Source organism: Grammomys surdaster, unplaced genomic scaffold (genome assembly GCF_004785775.1).
Source record: "Grammomys surdaster isolate TR1022 unplaced genomic scaffold, NIH_TR_1.0 215, whole genome shotgun sequence".
Taxonomy (NCBI): domain Eukaryota; kingdom Metazoa; phylum Chordata; class Mammalia; order Rodentia; family Muridae; genus Grammomys; species Grammomys surdaster.
Window position 1 is genome coordinate 5119678 of NW_021604660.1, and position 21179 is coordinate 5140856.

Sequence of the window (21179 nt, forward strand, 5' to 3'; positions counted from 1 at the left end):
TACAGTGCATCAGCCAGCTAAGCACACTTACCACAGACATTTCCAGTGTTGTAGCCAAAAGTCATTAATTTGAGACAATATTTTTGTAAATGTGGTTTTTGGTTTTCCCAGCATAAGGGGAAATCTGACGTCTCTGCCTTCCTGTGCTCTCTACTCCACTGGGAGACACAGCTGCTGAGCCCCCTACTGCTGGTCAGAAGACAGAAGCAGGAGGAGAAACTGGGGCTCAGCAGGTCATCTTAGAAGATGTATACCACCGAGGAAATAGCAAGCAGCTGCAGAAGCCCTTACAAACCCACTCAGCTCTGGCTGACACCAACCGGAACTTACAGAAAAGAGAGTGGTCTGTCTAAAACCCATACAGATGCTTGCCTTGGTCCAGAGTTTGCAAACCTAAAATTAAATAAGGAGAAGATGGAGTGGTGGGGAGGGGACAGGATATTTAAGGAGATTTAAAAAAAGACAACAAACGCACCATTTTCTTGTGAAAGTTACACACTTCGTCTATAGGCTGTGAAAGGTAAAAGCAAAGCATACGGAGGGGAGCCGAACCTTCATCCAAGGAAAGGGGGAAAGGGCAAAAGACTAGTCAATAATTGGCTTTATTTTAAACATTTGTCATTTGCTCTAAAAATAAAAAAGAGAACAAACCGTGCCCCCAACCCCTACCGCTTCAGATCTTTTCAGTTCTCATCGAAACGAATACACACGTTTGAAGTTCAATTTCTAGACCAGCCATCTAGCCTCTTAGCATTACCATCAAAACCAGTCTAAATCTTGCACATGTAAAAGACCTACATAATTTGGCAGTTAAGGTGCTGTAAGAGACCCCAATGTCACAGGTACTCTGGACCAGCGCTGTGCAGCAGCAGTGAAATACTTTGGCGCCGCAGACATCACAGGAAGAAAAAACAGCGGAGTATTTTAATAGTGCATTTTATTTAACCCAATGTAACCAATAGCAACCGCTGGACACGATAGGACATGCAAACTCAGTATAAAATGTTAACAAGGTGAGGTTTTACATTATTTTCTTTTTCAGTTTTGGAAATCCAGTGTGTATTATGTCTGACCACATCACCATTCATCCTAGCCACACACCGCAAAGGCTCAGTAGTCACGTGTGGTTAGTGGCTACAATTCTGACCAGCTCAGACTACAATCTTTCTTTTTTCCACTGAACTTTATTCAAAGAACAAAAAGAGTCCTCCGTACCACCGAGCCAGGCCGAGGGCAGGGTGCTACTTTCTAGAGACATCTACCCGTAGAAACAAATGATGGCATGCAATCTCTCAGCCACATGGTCCTGGGGAGGGGTGGGGGGTCTCCCAAGTAAAGTCGGGGGCGGGATGGGCGCACTCGGAGCTTAGCCCAGAGTCGGGTACAGTGCGGGAGGGGCAGCGGGGAGACTGCACTCCCTTCTCCGCTTACCTGAGTCCACGCTGAGACCCAGGCTCTGGGCCACGTCCCCCGCGGGGCTCACGAAGGGTCCCCCCGGCGCAGCCCACGGGCTGCCCGCCGGCTCGCCCTTGGCCGCGAGCTCGCAGGGAGGGCTGCTGGGAGCGGGCGCCGAGGCAGGGGCCAGGCGGCCCGGGCGGCCAGAAGCTGCGGGCATGAGCAGCGGCCCATAGCGTGGGTCGAAGTGGGGCGCGTAGACCTCGTGCACTGATGGCCGCGGGTAGGCAGAGGCTTGGGCTCCCAGAGTGCCGCCCAGCGCGTAGGGATGGTGCGGGTGCGCGTGGTGCGGGTGCGCGTGGTGCCAGTCGGCCGCGCCTTGGTGCAGGTGGCCGTGCAGCGCAGCGGGAGAGTAGGGGTCAGTGGCAAAGGGCAGCTCCGAATGCGTGGTGGCCAGAGGACTGCCCAGCGGCGCGGGCACGGGAGCCTGGTACGCGCTGTTCCAGAAAGAGGCGGGGAAGCTGCGCTGGCTCATCGGGAAGGTGCCTTCTGTTGCCAGGGGCGGGAGGAAAGCAAGAAAAGAGTGTCAAGGCGATCGTGCCAGCCGTACCCAACAGGGGGACTATGGGTCAAGGGTGGGTGGGAAGGCCACTGAGGGACCCGCAGCCTTCGTCTCTGGGCTCTCTTCTAAGGAGCCTTCTGCGGTTGATAGTGAGGCCAGGGTACAGAGAAGTGAGGCCAGGGTACAGAGAAGTGAGACCAGGAGGAGATCTGAATCACCCAGCTGATGGAGGAGGAAGATTTAAGGAGTAGAGAGCTGACCCTCTTCCCTACTGGACCAGGGCAGACTTCCCCTTTCCAGGCTGCAGCCCTGCATCCAGCTCTCCCCCTCACGTCCTCTTTCTCTCTCCCTCTCTCTCTCCCCCCCCCCCCCAGCTATCTCACTCTACCCTCTCTCCCATTCCAATCCCTCGAGCTCCAAGCTCCCCTTCAAAGTGTCTGTGAGACCAAGGATAGACTTCCAACTCCTGTTATTAGTGGTGTTCCCCCTCTCCAGAGGCTTTCTTTCAAATGTTTCCCTTCTTGCGTGCTGGCAGGGGTGGGAGATAAGGAGGGGAGTTGGGTGGGGGAGCACCCTCTCAGAAGCAGAGAGAGGGGGTAGCTTGAAGAACTCGTGGAGGGGGGACGTGGAAAGGGGGCAGCATTTAAAATATAAACAAATAAAATAATTTAATAAAAAATATTCCCCTTCCTGCAAGAATTCAAGATGAGTGAAGGAGGTATAACAAAAGAGCGGCGGTGGTGTCTGCACAGACAGCTTAAAAAAGCAAGTTTTAAATAACAAACATTCCGATCAAAACTAGGATGACAGGAATAATAATAATAATAATAATAATAACAACAACTATCAATATCATTGTCAGCTCTCTAGAGCATGATAAGAGAAGAGCTCTTAGGTCAAATTTGATGCCTTGGGTAGAGAAGAAGAGAATGGCATTCAGGCATTCAGTTCAAAGCCCTTTTATCAAACCCCTCTTCTGGGGAAAACGTAGATACCATATGTTGGAAAATCTAAAATAAACGGCTTGAAAATCGTATGCTGAACGGTGACCAAATGTCTTGCTAAAGAGAAGGTAGGTAATGAGAGAATAAAGGGAGAGTTTGAAATCCAGTCTAAGGACTTGTGCAAAATGCCAGATATTATTATGGAAACAACGAGGAGGAATAAGGACTGTCAATCTCGCTCAAAGGACACATGAAAATTAGTTTTCTTTTTGTACAAAATTGTCACTTCTCAGCTCAGCTACACAGCAAAGACTAAAGAGTGTTTCTGGATGATTTCCTTGGTGTTGGTAAGAGAGGGAGATTGCTATGTGTTCGTAGTTAAAGCAGATGTCTGTGGGGAACGTTGAAAAAAGACTGATCTATTCGTGAATTTGTTTCTTTGCCATGCCACTGGCTTGCATTATAAAGAATTTCTGCCTTAAGATTTCTTAAATACTTGAAGCCTGGCAAAAGTTTGGCTAGTTTTAGGAGGTATTCTCAAGCAGATTTTACTTGTAGGAAAGATTGATGGGCAAATTTTCAGAAACTGTGAGGAAGCCTTAGAGATTGCTGCTGAAGATTCTGCTCCATCCTGTGGGAGAAACCTCAGGTTTCCAAAAAAAAAAAAAAAATCCATAGACATTCCAATTTTTGACTCTTCTAGCTTTCTCTGGGGAGGGCTAGGAGGCCAGGTATTATTCTAATTTTCGAGACCTGTAAATATGGACCTAAAAGACTTGCCCAAGGTCATTATTGCTTGGAATTGGTAGAGCCAATATACCAATTGTATGGCTTCCAATTCCAAGGCCAGTGTCCTGGCTACACTGCTTCAGGCCACCACTTTTCTCTGCATCTATAAGAAGAGCTTATACCCTTTCCCTTTTGACACCTATCTCTTCCTGGTTTTTGCCTCCCTCTAATGCTGCCTTTCACTCCCTCTCTTAAGTTCACTGCACCTTTGGCTGTGCACTGCTTTCGGGCCCTGGAGGTCGACCTTAGGAAGGCAGATAACCCTTCACCTACTCTTCTCCATGAGGTCCCACTCACCTCTCCAGGGTCCAGAGCTTCTGTGTGTCTTGCTGCTGGTACAGCTTGGGGTGTAGCTGCTAGGTTGGCTAAGGGCTCTACTGAAATGTTCGTCCACCACAGAGCTGATGTCCCCCTGGAAGTAGGTGAAGAGGACACATCTGGAGTTGATGTACTCAGCTTCGGGTGGGCGCTCTTTCTCTGGGCTGCCCTCCTCTTCTTTGACACTGGCTGGGGTTTGGTTGGAAAATGAGGAGCTCCCGCTGGCACTGCTGCTGGGGCTGGCATTGCACTCTTGGGCTTCCTGCATTTTTGAGTAGTAGGCTACTTTCTGTTCAAAGAAAGAGTTAAACATCAATTCACAAGAGACGGTCAATGTAGGTGCATCCCTAACACATCCACTAGGTAGCTAGTGTCGCTGTCTAAGCTTTGTGCCTGTCACATAAAACCACCAATCAATGGCAAAACAGTTGCCTCTCTGCCTGCAATATTTCCTAAAGAAAATTTGCCCTACTTGATACCCCCTTTCCCCAGAATTGCAGTTGACCTGCAGGAAAAACTCTGAAAATGTTGGGGTGAAAAATCTCAGAAGACATTCAATTAATCATCAACCAATCAAACCAAGAGAACAAACCAAAACAAACAGAGGAAAACCAAATCCAACTGCCAACTGTAAGAACTGTAAGCTGAGTTCGACTTTAAGAGACTTGCTCAGGGCAAATGCACTTTTAAAAACAGACTGTAAGAGTAAGGGCACCCATGTCAAGTTGGTAACTATCCTCTACAGGAGAACTCAGAGCAGAAGCACTGAGGATGGAAGATTAAGCATCCTCAAGATGACACAGAAAAACAGCAATGAGAAACAGAACCTACATTTTAAAACCAGGAATGAAGAACCACAGAAAACATGAAAGAGTTCCAAAATCATAACTGGAGAGATGTGAATCTTTTAAAGTGGAAGTTGGATTTTGTTATGTACACACACACACACACACACACACACACACACAAAATCTCCAAAGTCTGCAACAATTGTTTTCATTAGTTTGGTTTTGACCCAAAGTATCTATCAGACAGCATGAGGTGGCCTGCCTCTTTCCATGTAGCTGAGACTGGCCATAAACTAAGTAAGATCTTTCTGTCTCAGCCTCCTGAGTGCTGGGGCCACAGGCATATTCTCTGTACTTGCAGTTTTAAAACATCATTTAAGTAAGGAAAAGTTTGCAAACGACTAGCACACTGTGAGCATCTCCAAACACGTTTAGGACAGAAATTATAAAAAGGAGACTGAAAGAAGGTTGAGCCCCGATGTACCACTGAGCAAATCATCGAAACTTTAAAACCAGATGCAGCTACTGAGAACATTGTCTTAGAATGGAGCCACAGACTGGATATACTGATAAATCATTCTGAAGGCAGAGATGGCCTTGAAGGAAGGGCAGAGTCTTACAGAGCGACATTTAATATAGTAGACAGATCTGGGGTCCAGGAAGAGAAAGGATCAACTAGCAAAGCTTAACTATCTTTCTTCTCTTTGTAGTAGATGGTCCCGTAGTGGGGAAGGAATGCTGATCTCAGAAGCTGGGGCCAAAAGATAACAGTGTCTAACATCACAACACTCCAAATGCCACATCCCCACTTCATTTACAATGAAAAGCCCTGTCGATTCCGAAGTCTAAGACTCCAAATTCTAGGTTGGAAAGTTTGCGAGGGGGAACTTAAAGCAAAATTTACTCACTTCATCATTTTCATATTTCGTTGAGATTTGCAAACAAAATTATTTAAAGTATTGACACAAACATTACAGTACATTTCAGCGTTTTCCAAAGGAAAGACCGGGCGCGTACTTCAGCCTGGTCCAGACTTCTGCCCCAGGTGTGTGCGCTTTCGCTCTTTCCCTGGAACACTATCTTCAAATTCTGCTACCTTCGCCAGGGACATGGAAGGAAACACTGCTTGGTTAGACACATAGCTCAGGGAAAAGAGAGATCTACAGAATGCAGAATCGAATGAAACCTCCACAGTTTGCAGGAGCGGGGTTAAGCGCTCTTAAAAGAGACTTTGGGTTGTTGGATTCTGTCACTTGGGTCCCAGAAAGGCTAGTTCCCGGAGCGGGTCAACTACACCGGAATAATGCTCCCTAGAATTCTGTAAAACACAGACCAAAAGGCCGGGCAATCTGCGAGTTTCTGTTGATAAGGAATCCACCAGTTCCTTAGCTACGTGGCCCGACCGGACTACCTGAGATCTTACTTGGAGAAGCCGGCTTTTGATTTTCTTTTTGTTTTTATTTCTACAGTCAAGACCAAAGTTCGCATTTCCCTGCGTGAGCTTTGCGGGAAGCCCTTTGCACTCGCACAAGACTCTAAAAAGAAAATTCAGTCTAACTGATCTGGAAACGACCTGGATGAATATCTGCACGTCTTAGGTGCTGTCTCAAGACAGAAAATGCACCAGCTAAAAAGAATTAGTTAATAGCGGTCGCAGCATGCAGCGCGTGAGGTCCGGGCATCCCGGCGTCTTTGGGTGCCTGTCTGTCGCCTCTGGCGCGTGGAAGCTCAGGCGATCTTTCGGGTAGTGGTACTTTTGTAGCCGTGTGTGTGTGTGTGTGTGTGTGTGTGTGTGTGTGTGTGGTGTGTGTGTGCGTGTGTGTGTTCCACCGGTTCCCGCCCCATCCGGACAGACCCGTACCTGGTGGTAGGGAGTGTAGGCGGCTGCGAAATAAGGCTGCGGGGGACCGTAGACCTGGTACATAACATCCAGACAGCTCATGGCTCCCCGCCGCGGAGGCAGCTGAGTGGTTTCTCATCAACGCTGTTTTGGCGAAGCTCAAAGATGCTGCAGCGGAGAAGGCGGCTCCCGAGCCCCAGAGTCATGGGCCGCGGGGCAGCGCTGGGCTGGGGATGCGGCAAGCTCGCTCCCCTCTATCTCGGCGGTTCCAGCCGGGCCGCGCTCCCCGGCAGAAGCGCCAGGGCTCCCGCTAGAGCGCATTTAAACCCCGCAGCCCTCAGCGCGCTGACGCTAAGAGGGGGCGGGGACCAAAGGACAGCGACGCGGTCGAAGAGTTTCCCCGGACTCCCTCTCTTATAGCTGTGTCCTAGGTGCCAGAGACTGAGTATCGTGAATGTGGGGGGCCTCAGGCTTCCCTCCTGGAGCAGCAATTTCCCAGGAATTTCCCTCTTCCATCATTTCCACGTGGCACAAAGACTGTAGAGACACAAAGATGGACAGAAACAGTGACAAGCGGGGTGCAGAGCGGCAGAGTGCAGGAAAGTCTCCAGCAGTTCTTGAGGCTGAGGCAGAACCTCTGCCCGCAGTTCCTGATTCGGTATGAGGCGGGACAGAACTATCTTGAAATCTCCGCGTTAAGAAAGAAGTTGCGATACTCCTCGAGGAAGTGGTCGCTGTGGCTAAGACTTGCAAATTTTCCCTCTGTCCCATCTCCTTTGCCCTCCAACCAACCCCCCTCCCCGCAACTCTCTCTAAATTTAATTCTGCTTTCTTGGGTCATTTCTTTCTGACTATGGTTCCCATCTCATTCTCTTGGGTGTTCTTCAATGAACCAGCTCGATCCACATGAATCTGTGTGTGCAAGCTACTTTCCAAGATTCTATGAGCTCCCACCCATCCTCCTATGCCTGGCTGGCCAAGCTCAGAGTGTCCACCTGGCCTTTAAAGGCCCTCAATATTTAGAGCAAGGACTCCTTGGTTCTAAGTTAGAGTACTTGGGCTGGTTTTTTGTTGTTGTTGTTGGGTTTTTTTTTTTTTTTTGGTTAGTTATAAAAACTGTGCCGCTCAGTTTCATTTAAGGCAAAACAGTGTGTCCTCCAGTTGTGAACCATGCCCCTTAGTGGTTCCTTTTCTTGTCCGGTGCTGCCCAGCTAGCGGGGTGAGCTCTTATTGCAGGATAGGATGGGCTGTTCCTGGTGTCTGCTCTAAGTCCCACCAGAAACCCTTGGGGGAGGGAACGGACATTGTAATGAAATCCTCCCTCTCATCCAGTGAGAAAGTGAACTGACACAAGGTTACCTCCTTGGCAAGGTCAAATGGCAAAACTTTTTTTTTCTCTTTCGGAAAGAACTTCGAGGAACCTTGGAGGTCCAGTCTTGGGGCCTCAAGCACAGGTGATGAGCTTTGAGAACCCAGTACAGGCACCATGGATGGATAAAAGTGAACTCTTGTTATCTGCCAGTTTAAACCCAATAATAGCAACATACCGGGTTCTCATCCAGGCTATTCAAGCGCAAGGAACTAACTTTTGAAGGCAACTCTTTTTAGAAACGGAGCATTTGAAATCAAATTACTTCTGTGATGGATTCTGTTTGCATTTTCCGAAACGGGGCTCCCATTCACCTTATAAATGGGAAGCCATCCTGGGGAATCACTGAACTAACTACAATATAATGTGTTACAAATTAAAATGTGAAAACTGTACTAGATGGTGTTCAAATGTATGATCTCAACACTGTGCAGACTGAGGAAGGAGCATCACAGGTTTTTGAGCAATCTATTCTATACAAGTTACCATCCCCTAAGACCAAAATAAGTATACATACATATAAATTACCTCCCAGTACAGGTTTTAGGAGCTGGGCCAAGGTTGGCTTCCCCAAGTGTGTGGGGACACTCTGGAGCTTTGCACTGTGGAGGTGCACAGGAGATAGAACATCCCGAACAAGTCTCTGCCACTCTCTCTCAGAAGTTTCAGATGGCGTGCAGTATGCTCCAGACCTGTTACTCCTACTTCGCATTGGCTGGCCACAATCTGCTGGATGCAGGAGACCTTGCTCCTAGATGGCACACACACTTGCTTCAGTTGGCCATTAACTCAGCTAGGCAGGCTAGAAGCTAGGAGTTAGCTCAGGCCACAGGTTTAAGGACACCTGAGCAGGCCAGGTGCCAAACAGTCCCTGCACCAGTGAGACGGTTACCCAACTTTGCTGCTTCATGTCACCTCTGTATATTCAAGTCTCCAGGTCATCTTTGAATGCAGAGGCTCCGCTTTCAAATATGGCTTCTTCAGAAGGCTCTGCAGACTGGAGAAGCCAGCAATTTTGCTTGTGCAGAGTGTGTGTGTGTGTGTCTTTTGTCTTCCTTACCTACCCACTTTAAGAGTAAGAGTCTAGCTGATGGTGCTTTAGCTAGCTCAATAACCCTCCCCTCTCTCCTCCCTCTCCCTCCCTCCTTTTCTTTCTTAGCTTTGAACTTCAAGGGAAAAAAAATCACAACTTCTTCAGGTCCAACAAGGCCCAGTACATGTTGTATCTGAAAAGGATCACAGAAGAGGAGTCCATTGTACGAAGAAGGAAAAGACAATGCAGTTATCCCAGGCTACTTTTGGTCCACAGGACTCCCCCCCCCCTTATAGGAAGTAGTTTATAAGGATCTCTGTAAATAGTGATGGTCCATGAATTTAGAGGAACATAGGGAACTGGGTTAGTGAGACTCAGCCTTGAAATTAGACAGGGGAACATTCCTTTCCATCCAAACCATAAATTAAGAAAAACTAGGAGTCTCAGAGATCAAAATACATCCATCAGTATTTCCTTTCTGAAAAGACTTTCTGGTACATGGTATGATGAAGCACAAAGTAAACCTGGGTACCTTAAACCTTTTATTATCCCAGCTAGTCAAGGAATGGAGTGGAAGAAACTGCATTTTGATCCAGAGGCTTGGGGCTGGTCTACTGAGTAAAGAAAGCCAATGTTCTCTCTCCCTTCTCCCTCTTCTTACTTCCTTTTACAGAGAAAATATTGCCATTAAACAGTTAAAATGCTGAGTACAAAAGAGAAACACAATTGTATCAGAATGTGTTTAACTTTCTAATTACTTCAGGGTAGATTCAATTCATGACAATTTGTTGAAATGCTAGGATTCCACCAAAAATATGTCCCCTATGTTTTATTTTCATCTCCCCTCTGCTGTGTGTGCACACACATGAGTGTGCATGTGTTTGTGTGTGCTTTGCTTGCATTTGTCTCTGCAAGTAATGCATGTATCCTGTCACTGCAGAGGTCAGAAGGGGGCATAAGACCTCCAGAACTGTGTGGGCGATGGCTGGGAACTGAACTCGGGTTCTCTGGAAGACCGTTAAGAACTCTTAAACATGAAACATCTCTCTAGACACCCCAAATATCTTTTTAATACACTGGTTCACCAAGGCATGGTGAATCATACTTGAAATCCAAGTACTCTGGAAGGCTGATGCAAAAGAATTGCCAGGACTTGGTGGTCAGCCTGGGCTGTAGAATGAGACCCTATATCAAAAAATAAACTGAAGAAAGAGCTTCTACCTAGTCTACAAGTCTAACACTATCTAAAACTGTAAAAATAAGTCTCAAAGACAGTAAATTAAATCCTTCTGAGTGCCCACAGAGGTCAGAAGGGAGTAAGATACCCTGGATCTAGTTATTGATGGTTGTGAGCCACTATGTAAGTGCTTTGAATCAAACCCTGATCCTCTGCAAGAGTATGTTTAGAAAGGACACATTTGAAATGTAAATAAATAAAATAATTAATTAAATAAAGACAGGACACATGAATAAAACTAGATAGGCAGACCATGCCAGACCCTCAGCTGCCTGTGGTTTGTTAGTCTCCTAAGAGCTGGCATCATTTGCTGCCTTATTCTGCCAACCAGAGGGCTGAACACAATGGTAATCTCAGAGATTTCCCTCCCTAAAGCTGTCCTGCCACTTTAACTGAAAAGAGATGTGTTTGGATTTAGGAGAGCAGCTGACAAGATTTGGTGGATTCAAGTTGTTAATAATATTAAGTGAAAACATTTCTGCAAAGCTGGGTTTTTAGGTGTGATATGCTACTTATAAATCAAAGCCTACTAGTGGAACATCTAAGTGGTGACTTCATTTTAGAGAAGTAGTATGAGGGGGAAAAAAAAGAAACTCACATACCTTGAAGCCTTGCTAAATAGCTGTAGTGGAAAAACAAGGAAAAAAAAGAATTCAATTTCATAGAAATTTAGAATACCTCCTAAGAGTGTTCAGAAAAAGTCATGCATGATCAGGCCAGATGAGTTCTTGAGACTACTTGATAAATAAATAGAAGTTTGGGAACACACACACACACACACACACACACACACACACTACTGTTTAAGAGTGTTAAATTTTACCCGCCTCATATTTTTGAGACTACTTTTATGTCATTTACAAATCAGCTTTATCTTTGGCGAAATAGCCCAATCTTTCTGAATTTCATTTTTCCTTAAGTTTGTGTATGTGCTATGAATGGTTAAAACTGTATTTATCCTTCATAAATGAATTATAACACATATGACTCATGCCTTCAAAAATGCTGGGTTTCAGGTAGTAACATGTGCAATTGGGACAGATTAAGTATTTTGGACTGCCATATTTTTCAAAGAGGAAAAACTTAAAGAAATGTACATTTTATAATATGTATTTAGATACAAAGAGTAAATCAAAGCGTATATGTCAATCATTTGCTGATAGGAAGAGATTGTTTTAATATTTGCTTTCACTTACAAACCTAGTCTAAGCATCTTTGATTTATGACTGTATTCATTTCTCTCCTCATTTGATGGTCTAGAGATCATCTAGAAAGTATCATAGTGTGACTGTCATCTCATCTTATACAGGGATTCAGACTGGTGATGCTTGACAGTATTGGTGCTGATCAATTCCTAAACCTCTGCATAGAAACTTCACTTCAGTAGGGTGCCGAAGGGATTAAAAGTCAGTCATAGTACCAACAAGTAGACGGTGAGGACATCTTGGAGTGACTTCCTGTTCCATGTTCCAAGAGGTCTCCAAACAGCTTCTTAGGAACTCCTTGGCACACATTGAAGAGTTTTCAAGCAACAAATGGCATACTTGTGCTGTCTGCTTTTAGTTAATTTTTATTATGACTGGTTTTAAAATGAATTTAATAGTGGAATAAATAAAGTAAGCTTGTCTCTGTCTAATATATATGTGGTGCAGTGTGACTTTGCTGTTCTGTGAGCCTTGTAGACTATTCTAGGCCAAGCAAAGCAGATAACACTTTACATTTTTGTTCTTGACTTCATGATATCAATGCTATGCATACTATCCTGAAATGAAAGTCCAGTTGTTGATTGTGAAATCCGGACTTCACTAAGTGGCATTGTATCTTTCTTCAAGAACAGTATGAATCAACCAAGTACAGAGAAAAGAATCAAACCATAACTTTATTTGAATTTTAACCAAATTAGATGTAAATTTGAATGATTTGTATACCATTTTAAGCCTCATGTAAGTCTTTCTACTACGAGATCAAAATAGACTCTATTATGAAAGATGACAGGAAGCTATGTGTTTCTCTAGTTCTAATTCTGTCATGGAATTCTTGTTTTTTGTGATAAATAAGTGCATAAAATATGTTTGATACCAAAACAGTAAAATTTAATGTGAAGCTTCACAGCTTTCATTTTGATGCCAATTCTGTTTATAATTTTATTAAGTTGAATAGACTTTCCGTCTAGTCATTTTAGTGTGTGATGTTTTTATTCATTTACAAGTTTCTTTAAATAATGAAGTTTATAAAGATAGACCAAACTTGGGAAATTGCCAGATGTCCAGATAATTTGGAATGAGACTCAGCTGACCATAAGTGTATAAAATACCAAATTAAAAGTGTAAGCTTCTCTGTCAGATGATCCTGGGCCAGAAGGCTGAAGATCGGATGCTCCAACATTTTTGCAGTATAGGGACTGTCCAGGTGTTCAGCGGTCTCTATAAATTGGCTAAGTTTTAGAAACTATGCTTTGTGTTTCCCATAATTTCAGTTAATTCAGTCATTCTGGATTTCTGATGGATGTGAAGACTTATAGTCTCATAGCCAATCCCAGCTATTTACTTTGAAAGAAAAGATTTGAGAGGGTGGTTTTCAGCTGACATTCATTCTAAAGCCAAGAAAAAAGCCAGGTTCTGAACTAAGTCTTTTAGTGAGGAGAGATGACAGAGGTTCTGGTTAGTCAACAAAATGATGGACTAGGTATTAGGTCTATCCTGTACCTTACTGATACAAATTGGTATAGTTATGCTCTAATTGTATTTCAAGAGAAAAGTTTTATTTTAACAGGAAGGGTGATATGTAGAAGAAGCTAAGGTGGGAGGAGTAAGGAGAGGAAGAGGAGGAGGAAAAGGAAAGGAGGAGGAGAAGGAGAGGAGGAGCTAGGAGGAGAGATAGATAGATAGATAGATAGATAGATAGATAGATAGATAGATAGATAGGAGGTGGATGTTTGCGTATTTCCACCAGTCAAAGATAGTTGATATATCAGTTTGGGTATTGGGTTACACTTCTGATTGTATGGGCATCTTGCTATCTAGCATTATTAAACTTATAAAGCCTTTGATTAACATTTAAAAAATATTACTAATTAAAAAAAAGGATGAGGAGGGAGGGTGATGGAATACATGTGACAGGAAATCAGATGAGGAAACTAGCTGGAGGAAGAATGGGAGGAGGCAGAGGGAAACAAATCAGAACTCTAATGACACATGTATGAGGATGCTGTAATAAAACCCAGTACTTTGTATGTTAACTTAAAATACTAATTTAAAAAACGCAAGAAGGAGGAGGGGGGATAGGATAGGGGGTTTCTGGGGGAGGGATGGGGAAAGGGAATGACATCTGAAATGTAAATAAGTAAAATATCCAATAAAATAAAAAGTGCAGGTCTCACAGGAGACTTTCACTAAGGAAATGTCTTTTCTTCCTAGAAAACTACTGTCTATCTTCTAGGCAAAGCAAATTCTTTTTCCAAACACATGTATTCCAAATATGATTATGACCTTAAGAATGTCTGAGAGCTTGTAAGTATTTAAAGATGATAATTCTGCAAAACTTCAGAATGACCACATGCTCTTAACCTGTTGCCTTCACTTTCACTTTGAGTGCTCACTGGGAAAATGAATCTGAAGCTCTACAGTCATATGTTTGGCTTTGCCTTTGGGGGAGAGCTATTGCAAGGCAGTGCCCTTTGTTATTTTTGGTAATGGAAGTAGGTAAAACAGCCCATAGTAATGTAATATAATAAATATATTCCTAAATAACTACTGTTAGACAAATAAGCTGTGTATTTTCACTTAAATGAACAGCCACAGGAATTGGGAGATTCATGAGATATGGGGCAATGGGCACAATGTTTCGGTTGAGCAGGAAAAAAATATTTTGCAGATATCTATTTTGGATCATAGTAACTACAGTTAGCAATGATGAACTGTGTACTTAAAAAGTTCTAAGAGAAACTAGGATGTGTTGGAGTGCTTTTCTAGTATGCACAAGGTTCTGGGTTTGAACCTCAGCTTTTTCAAAAATTATAAACAAAATGGATTTTAGAATTTTTTATCACAAAATCTCAAATTTATAAAGTATTTTTTAAACTATATCTCTTTAGCCACTCCAACATATATTAAATATAATTTTCAAAACATCATGCTTGAATTTATGACAAAACATAAAAATTTACCTGTCAATTAAATGTAATAAATGAAGTGCTACATTGAGGCAGGAAACAGAACAAGTTAAAGAGAAGTAAAGATCGATTTGCCTTAGTGGCAGACATGAAGACCAGACAGAGTTGACTTCAGCAAAACGAAAATCCCAATGGCAGGTGACAGAAAGATGACATGTTGAAGTACTTGTTGTCAATTAGCTATGTAGGCAAGAAGCCAGATACTGGATAGAACCCCCAAGGCACGGAAGGGAGGGGTAGGAGGATAGACTGTTGCTGGTTGCCACCTTAAAACACATGAAGTGTCAGATCTGATCCCTGGGTGTCCATAGTTCTAAAGGTCACATATTTTTGGAACACAGCCCACTAGTCTCATTTCATTGGACACTGCCCTGCCTCCTCGGAGAACTAGCAAGGCAGACTCAATCTGATGAAATAATCTTATCTATTCTAGAGGACACTGAGAGCAGAGTGACACGAGTGACAGTCAGGCGATCAGGACCCCAGCCTTGGTGTGGAATGGGGCTCCATCAGTTCTCCAATTATTTTGATGTACAATGAAGAAAATGCACTAGTTGCTCTCTCGAGACACGTATGGTACTGGTCTTGGAAACTGGAATACTGCCTTACTTGATTGAAAGTAATATATAGTGTTTATTAACATTCCCAATGTGAATAGCACTTCTACTCCAAGATCCTTCTTGAAGAATAGTACATTATAAACTTGACTTAGAAACAAATGGTTTGTGTTCTTAACAAGCAAGTACATATTTCTTAAGAGATTTGGCAATCGTAGCCAGAGAGCTTGTAGAATTCTAAGGAAGTACAATTTAAGAGAGACCTGCATCTTCCAAGCTTCAGATGCATAAAGCTGAGATCACTGGTGCCCAGTAATTGAAAGAAAAATTGTTCATTGTAATTTCTTTTTGTGAGTGTCAGATAGTGTGTGGTCAAGGATCTGCTTCTTTTGGAAGAAAACAGCCTTTCTGAGCCCTCACAAACTGAGGATAGAAGAATCCCTGTCACTTATGGCTTCAGTATTTGTCTTGGCTCCTTCTGTCCATGGATTTTTGTGTTTGCTTTTCTTGTGTCACATAGTTATTTGTACATTGTAGTAATTCTCAACTTTTTCTTCTCTAGCTATGCTTGCATGAAGTATTTCCTCAACCTTGCCCTTCATCCTTGATATTCTTCCTTCTGCTTGGTTGGGTCTATAGCTGATGCGTTACACTGCATATTTTTATTTTATTCATTGGCTTTTAAATTTTCAACATTGAGAAAGTCTGCCTGTTAAAGTTTCTAGATCCTTTTGCAGGTTTTGAAGAAGTGGCTTGGTCAGCAACAGCAGTTATAACTCCTGTCTCTTGATTCCCAGCTGATGGAAAATGAAGGAAATCTACTTCAGCATGGGCAATAAAGTACAAACTAATATGAAATTCCAGGAACACAGAGCATATCCTACTGAAGAACATTGTCTTTTTAAAGTTCTTCTATGCCTGAAAAATAGAGTTGTTAAAATAGATCACCATACCAACTTGATCCAGTGGATTATCATACCAACCAATCCAAGGAATTTTCCCATAAAACCTTTGTTGTAAAAGTTCAGCTCCTTTCAACTGCCAGAGGATTAGGTTTCTGCTTGTAGTAACTGCTCATTTATGTTCCTCAGCTTCTAACAAGGACTTTCAAAACATTTTGCTTCACACATTCCACTCCTATGCAAACAAGACAGGCTTCAAGTGAGATGCTTTTCTTGTCAGGGTTAAATCTGACACATAAGTGCACTTCAGAATCTAAATGAAGTAGAATAGGTATGTGAATTGTCCAAGAGTGACCTAAGTCACATCTCTAATTCTAGCCTAACTGCTGAGTTTTCTAGGAGAGCCTGAAGATTTAGTTACAGCTGTTACCCAACTAACTATCACAGGGTGTAAATGAGATGTCAAGAATTGGAGAAAACGTTCCCATCAAACTAGAGCACTGAAGTATTTATTTGTATGCTTTTTTTCTTCTTTCATTTTAAAAAACAGAAACGATTTTTATTAAGGTATAATATGCACACAGAGACAGTCACTTTATGCAGGATATAGACATACATTTTTGCAATTACGTATAGGACTCTAATCCTCAACACAATAAGATGTAGAGTAGTTTGATCACACACAAATCAAAACAAAAAAATAAACCTACTCCCCCAACTCTTCAAGCCCATTTGCAGACAATCCTTACACTGTCTCTTTCTCAGACAATGATAGCTGATGATATTTTCTGTCTCTCCCTTCTGTTTTGATCTGTCTTTTGTTAGGATGCCTTGTTAATAGAACCATGCAGTATATAGCTTTACTTGTGTGGCTTCTTTTTAATGGTATGTATTTGAGAATCAGTCAAGTTTCAAAACTATGCTTGTTCCCTTTCAGTGCTGAGGCATATCCCACTGTAATGAATGTTTTACTATTTGCTTGTCTATTGACCAGCTGATATGTACTTGTATAGATAACCATGTCTTTAATTCCCAACAAGTTATTTCCCATTCAAAGTTGTCCTTAGGGGTAAGACGTGAACAGTTTTCTGATTTGATATTAAGTCTTTCTTACATTTGTGTTTTCCTTTTCTAACAGGACCACAATGGCTAAGCAACAATGCACTTAGTTTTACAGAAGCAATACAAAGTGTTCTCAATAGCATGAAGTGTGTGTATGCTTCAGCCTTGAAATATATACCTGCCAAGGCATTCAGTTTTTAGCAATCATTCAATTGGTGACAATCTCAAAATTCCAAATCCCAACTTGGAGAGTGTAAATCCCCTGTCAGCTGCCAAGTGCTGTTGGCGGACATTGTCATGCTGTAGCATTTTGTGATTTGGATGACACAGTTTCATGATGATTAAGAGCAAGCACAGCATGTGTAGGAGTGACTTTCCGGTGTGTCTGACAAACTTCTAAAAGGTAGTACACATTGACTGAAGGCAAAGGTGAAAGCAGGGTTTGCATATAGCATTCCAGAAGAATGCAGACTGGCATTGAGAAGAGAATCAGTTATTGTAAGATACCACACTACTGTCCAGACAAGACTATGGGTCATCATTACCATAGGAAAACAAAAGGGAGCTGTTTGTGTGGGAGAAAGGAGACCAGTAAAAGTAGTGTCTTGTTTTGGGTTTTATTGCTGTGAAGAGACACCATGACCATGGCAACTCCTATAAAGGAAGACATTTCATTGGGGCTGACTTACAGTTTCAGAATTTCACATTGTCATCATTTCAGAGTGAAACAGTTTCACATTATCATCGTGGCAGGAAGCACGGCAGTGTCTAGGCAGACATAACGATGGAGAAGCAGCTGAGGGTTCTACATCTTGATCTGCAGACAGCATTGAGGAGACTGTTCTACAATGGGCATAACTTGAGCATAGGAGACCTCAAAGGTCGCCCCCACAGTGACACACTTCCTCCAACAAGGCCAAGCCTATTCCAATAAGACACATTTCTTAATAGTGCCATTCCCCATTAGCGAAGCATTAAAATGCATGAATCTATTGGGGACATTCCTATTTAAACCACCATAAGTAGGAAGGTGGGTGGACAAGGAAAGACAGTGGTGGGGATCCAAACAAATAATGACACATGTCCATGAAAATGCTGCAATCATTTCTATGATTGTGTACACTAAGATAAAAATTAATTTAAAAGTTGGAAATGATAAATCATGATACGTAAAAAAATTTCATACAATATTGCTATTTTCTTGTAAATTTACTTTTTTGTGACAGAGTCTTACAAGACCAGGCTTGCCTCAAGCTCAGAGTTCTGCATCTTAAGACTTTGATTCTTATACCTTCTTATACTCCTTTCTTTCTTTCTTTCAAATTCAAGGCCTCTTTTTTTTTAAACTTGGATATTTTCTTTATTTACATTTCAAATCTGATCCTCTTTTCTGGTTTCCCCACACCCTGGAAACCTTAACCCTAAGAGCAACCCCCTATCCCATCTCCTCCCCCTGCTTCTATGAGGGTGTTCCCCCTCCCCCCCCCCCCTCCCCCTCTCAAAGTTTTTCATTCCCCTCCAGTGGAGAATCAAGCCTTCACAGGACCAAGGGCTTCTCCTGTTGATGCTAGGGTTGTTTCCCTTTGTGATTTCTTAGTTGTTTCTAGTTCCAGTTTTAGATCCTTGATGGTTTTGTTCAATTCCTTCACCTGTTTGGTTGTGTTTTCCTGTAATTCTTTAAGGGATTTTTGTGTGATTGAGTATCCAGGACTTGCTGTTGTGGGAGAGCTGGGTTCTGATGATGCCAAGTAGCCTTGGTTTCTGTTGTTTATGTTCTTGTGCTTGCCTCCTGCCATCTGCTTATCGCTACTGCTATCTGCCTTGGCTGTCTCTGGATGGAGCTTGTCCCTCCTGTGATCATGGTTGTGTCAGAACTCCTCAGAGTCCAGCTGTCTCTGTGATCCTATGATTCTGGGATCCTGTGATCTTGAGATCCTGTTGTGTCAGAGCTCCTGGGAGTCTAGCTTTCTCTGGGTGTTGCAGGGGTGGATGGGGAGCCAGAGCCCTGGGTTTGCTCTAGGCACAGGTGCAAGTCGGTAGGAGCCCGTGCCTCTGGCTGGGTGGGAGTTTGTATTTCCCTGGTTTCTGTGGGGGTCCTGGTTATGCTGGGTGTTAGGAAACATGTTGTGGCCTCAGCTGTGATCTTGAGTGTGTCAGTGCTCCAGTGCTCCTGGGTGTGTCCAATCTTGTGGGAGTCGAGCTTCTTCTGTGATCCTGTGGTCCTAGGCATTTCAAGGCACCTGGGAGTTGGGATCCCTCTGAGTGTTTTAAGAGTGGGTACAGAGCCAGCACTCTAGGTCTGCTTCAGGTGCAGGTTCAAACCAAAAGGAACCCATGCCACTGGCTGAGCAGGTTCCTATGTCCCTGAATTCTGGGGGATCCAGTTACTCTGGGTTTTGGAGCAGATGTTGTGGGATCCTGTGTGTCAGAGCACCTGGGAGTCGAGCTTCCTCTGGGTGCTTTGGGACTGGGTGTGGAGCCAGTGCACCAGCTCAGACTGGAAGGGGCCTCTTTTTCTTTAATTGTCATCACACACACACACACACACACACACAGATGTAACCTGCTCAGTCCATATAATTTTACTTATATGTGTTGTCAGGGTTGACCATTTGGCACTGGATAACCAGCTCTTCTCTGGGGAGTATTATTTCTCCTGGTCTCAGCATTCCTTCATTGCTTGCAGTTCTCTGTCAAGGGTTGAGGCTTTATTAACATTCCTGACTTCCACATTGGCATACTTCTTGGATTTACCCTTGCTCAGGTCATGTTTAGGCATCCATGTTGGTGAGTCATTATGGGTGTAGTTTCTGATATTTTAAGGAGACACAATCTCGTAGCAAATTCCCCGAACTTCTGGCTTTTACAACCTTTCTACCACCTATTCTGAAATGATCTCCGAGCTTGAGGTGCAAAAGTTGTGGTGTAGATATATTGGTTGATACTGGGCTCCACAACTCTACATTTTGATCAGTATAGGTTTCAGCAATGGCCTTTGTCCATGGAAAGAGAAGTTTTCTTGATTTAAGATGAGAATCACACTTATCTGTGGGTATAAGGTATATTTACAGTGGGACAGAAAATGCTTGTTTTGTAAAGTGATGGTTATACGTTCTCCTTCAAGACCCATACTTCACTAACCGTGGGTAGTTGACTAGGTTTCCATTACTAGACATGGTTCCCTCTTGTTGAGTGAGCCTCAAGTCCAGTTAGACAGCTGTTGGTTACTACCAGGGTATGTGTGACACTACTGCACTCTTAGGTTTAAGGTGCCTTGCTGATCATTGTTGTGGTTCATAGAGATCATAGCTGGGTAGTACTCTTAGTTACTTTTCTTGCATTGGAAGTGTGCATGGTACCTTCTAGTACCATGAATGTTAGTCTTTTATATACCATGTTTAAAACCTGTGTGTGTGTGTGTGTGTGTGTGTGTGTGTGAGAGAGAGCGCATGCATATGCACACATGTGTACTTGTGAGTACATGAATGCAGTTGCCTGTGGAGGCCAGAAAAAGATGCTGGCTATCCTGAAGTTGGAGTTACATGTGGCTGTGAGCTGCCTGGTAAAACTTCTAGAACTAAGTTTCTCTGCAAGCATGTTTAACCACTGAGCAACCATTCTAGTTCCTATTGTTTTCATTTTAAAAATTATTTCTACATTTGAAACTTTTTTTTGTGTGTGATGTACTTGTAGTAAGCCACAACTCATATCGATAAGCGGTGTAGCGAACATTCATTGTTATTTTATATCCTGGCAATATACATTGCTTTTCCCCAGAGATTTCTGTGTTCTGTCTTGATTTTTCTCTTGTATCAGATCTTGCCTGAATTAAATTTAATTCTTTTAACCACTTCTGTCAGATTACCTGTTACATGTTTGGGAGTTCTTTAAAATCACACTGGGCATGGTTCATCAGATATCTTACCTTTGAGCAAATCCAGAAAATGTTTTATGCAATGACTGTCTGGTTCTCTATAAGCCATTACTCTTTGCACAAGTAAAGATATGTCACCTTGTAACACATCTAAAACATACACTGTTAGACAGAAAGAAACCATCCAATTTCCAGCTAAATTTTCACTTTTCTCTCTCATCAACTCATCAATGTTATTTTTATTACCTCCTTTCTAAAAAACGTTTAAACAAATGTCTAACTTAAGAACTACCTGTCCATATTACATACAAGTCACAATTACAGAAATCATAGTTTTG

At 42.9% G+C, this 21179-nt stretch overlaps 1 protein-coding gene across 1 annotated transcript; it reads right to left on the bottom strand.

The window, feature by feature from the left end:
* Positions 1 to 921: 921 nt before the first annotated feature.
* On the bottom strand, positions 922 to 6959 carry Vgll2 (vestigial like family member 2). The gene is made up of 3 exons (XM_028772620.1): positions 6658 to 6959; positions 3988 to 4297; positions 922 to 1944 (listed from the first exon to the last, which is right to left on the bottom strand). Exons 1-3 carry the CDS (start codon positions 6736 to 6738, stop codon positions 1367 to 1369), a joined length of 969 nt encoding a protein of 322 aa, XP_028628453.1. The 5' UTR covers positions 6739 to 6959; the 3' UTR covers positions 922 to 1366.
* Positions 6960 to 21179: the final 14220 nt, after the last annotated feature.

Bases quoted from the DNA above. Each gene is read 5' to 3' on its own strand.
- Vgll2 (XM_028772620.1), bottom strand. From the start codon at position 6,738: ATGAGCTGTCTGGATGTTATGTACCAGGTCTACGGTCCCCCGCAGCCT. The intron at 4,298-6,657 runs GTACGGGTCTGT...TTCTTTGAACAG, and splicing joins CCTACACTCCCTACCACCAG to AAAGTAGCCTACTACTCAAA. The intron at 1,945-3,987 runs GTGAGTGGGACC...CCCTGGCAACAG, and splicing joins AAGCTCTGGACCCTGGAGAG to AAGGCACCTTCCCGATGAGC.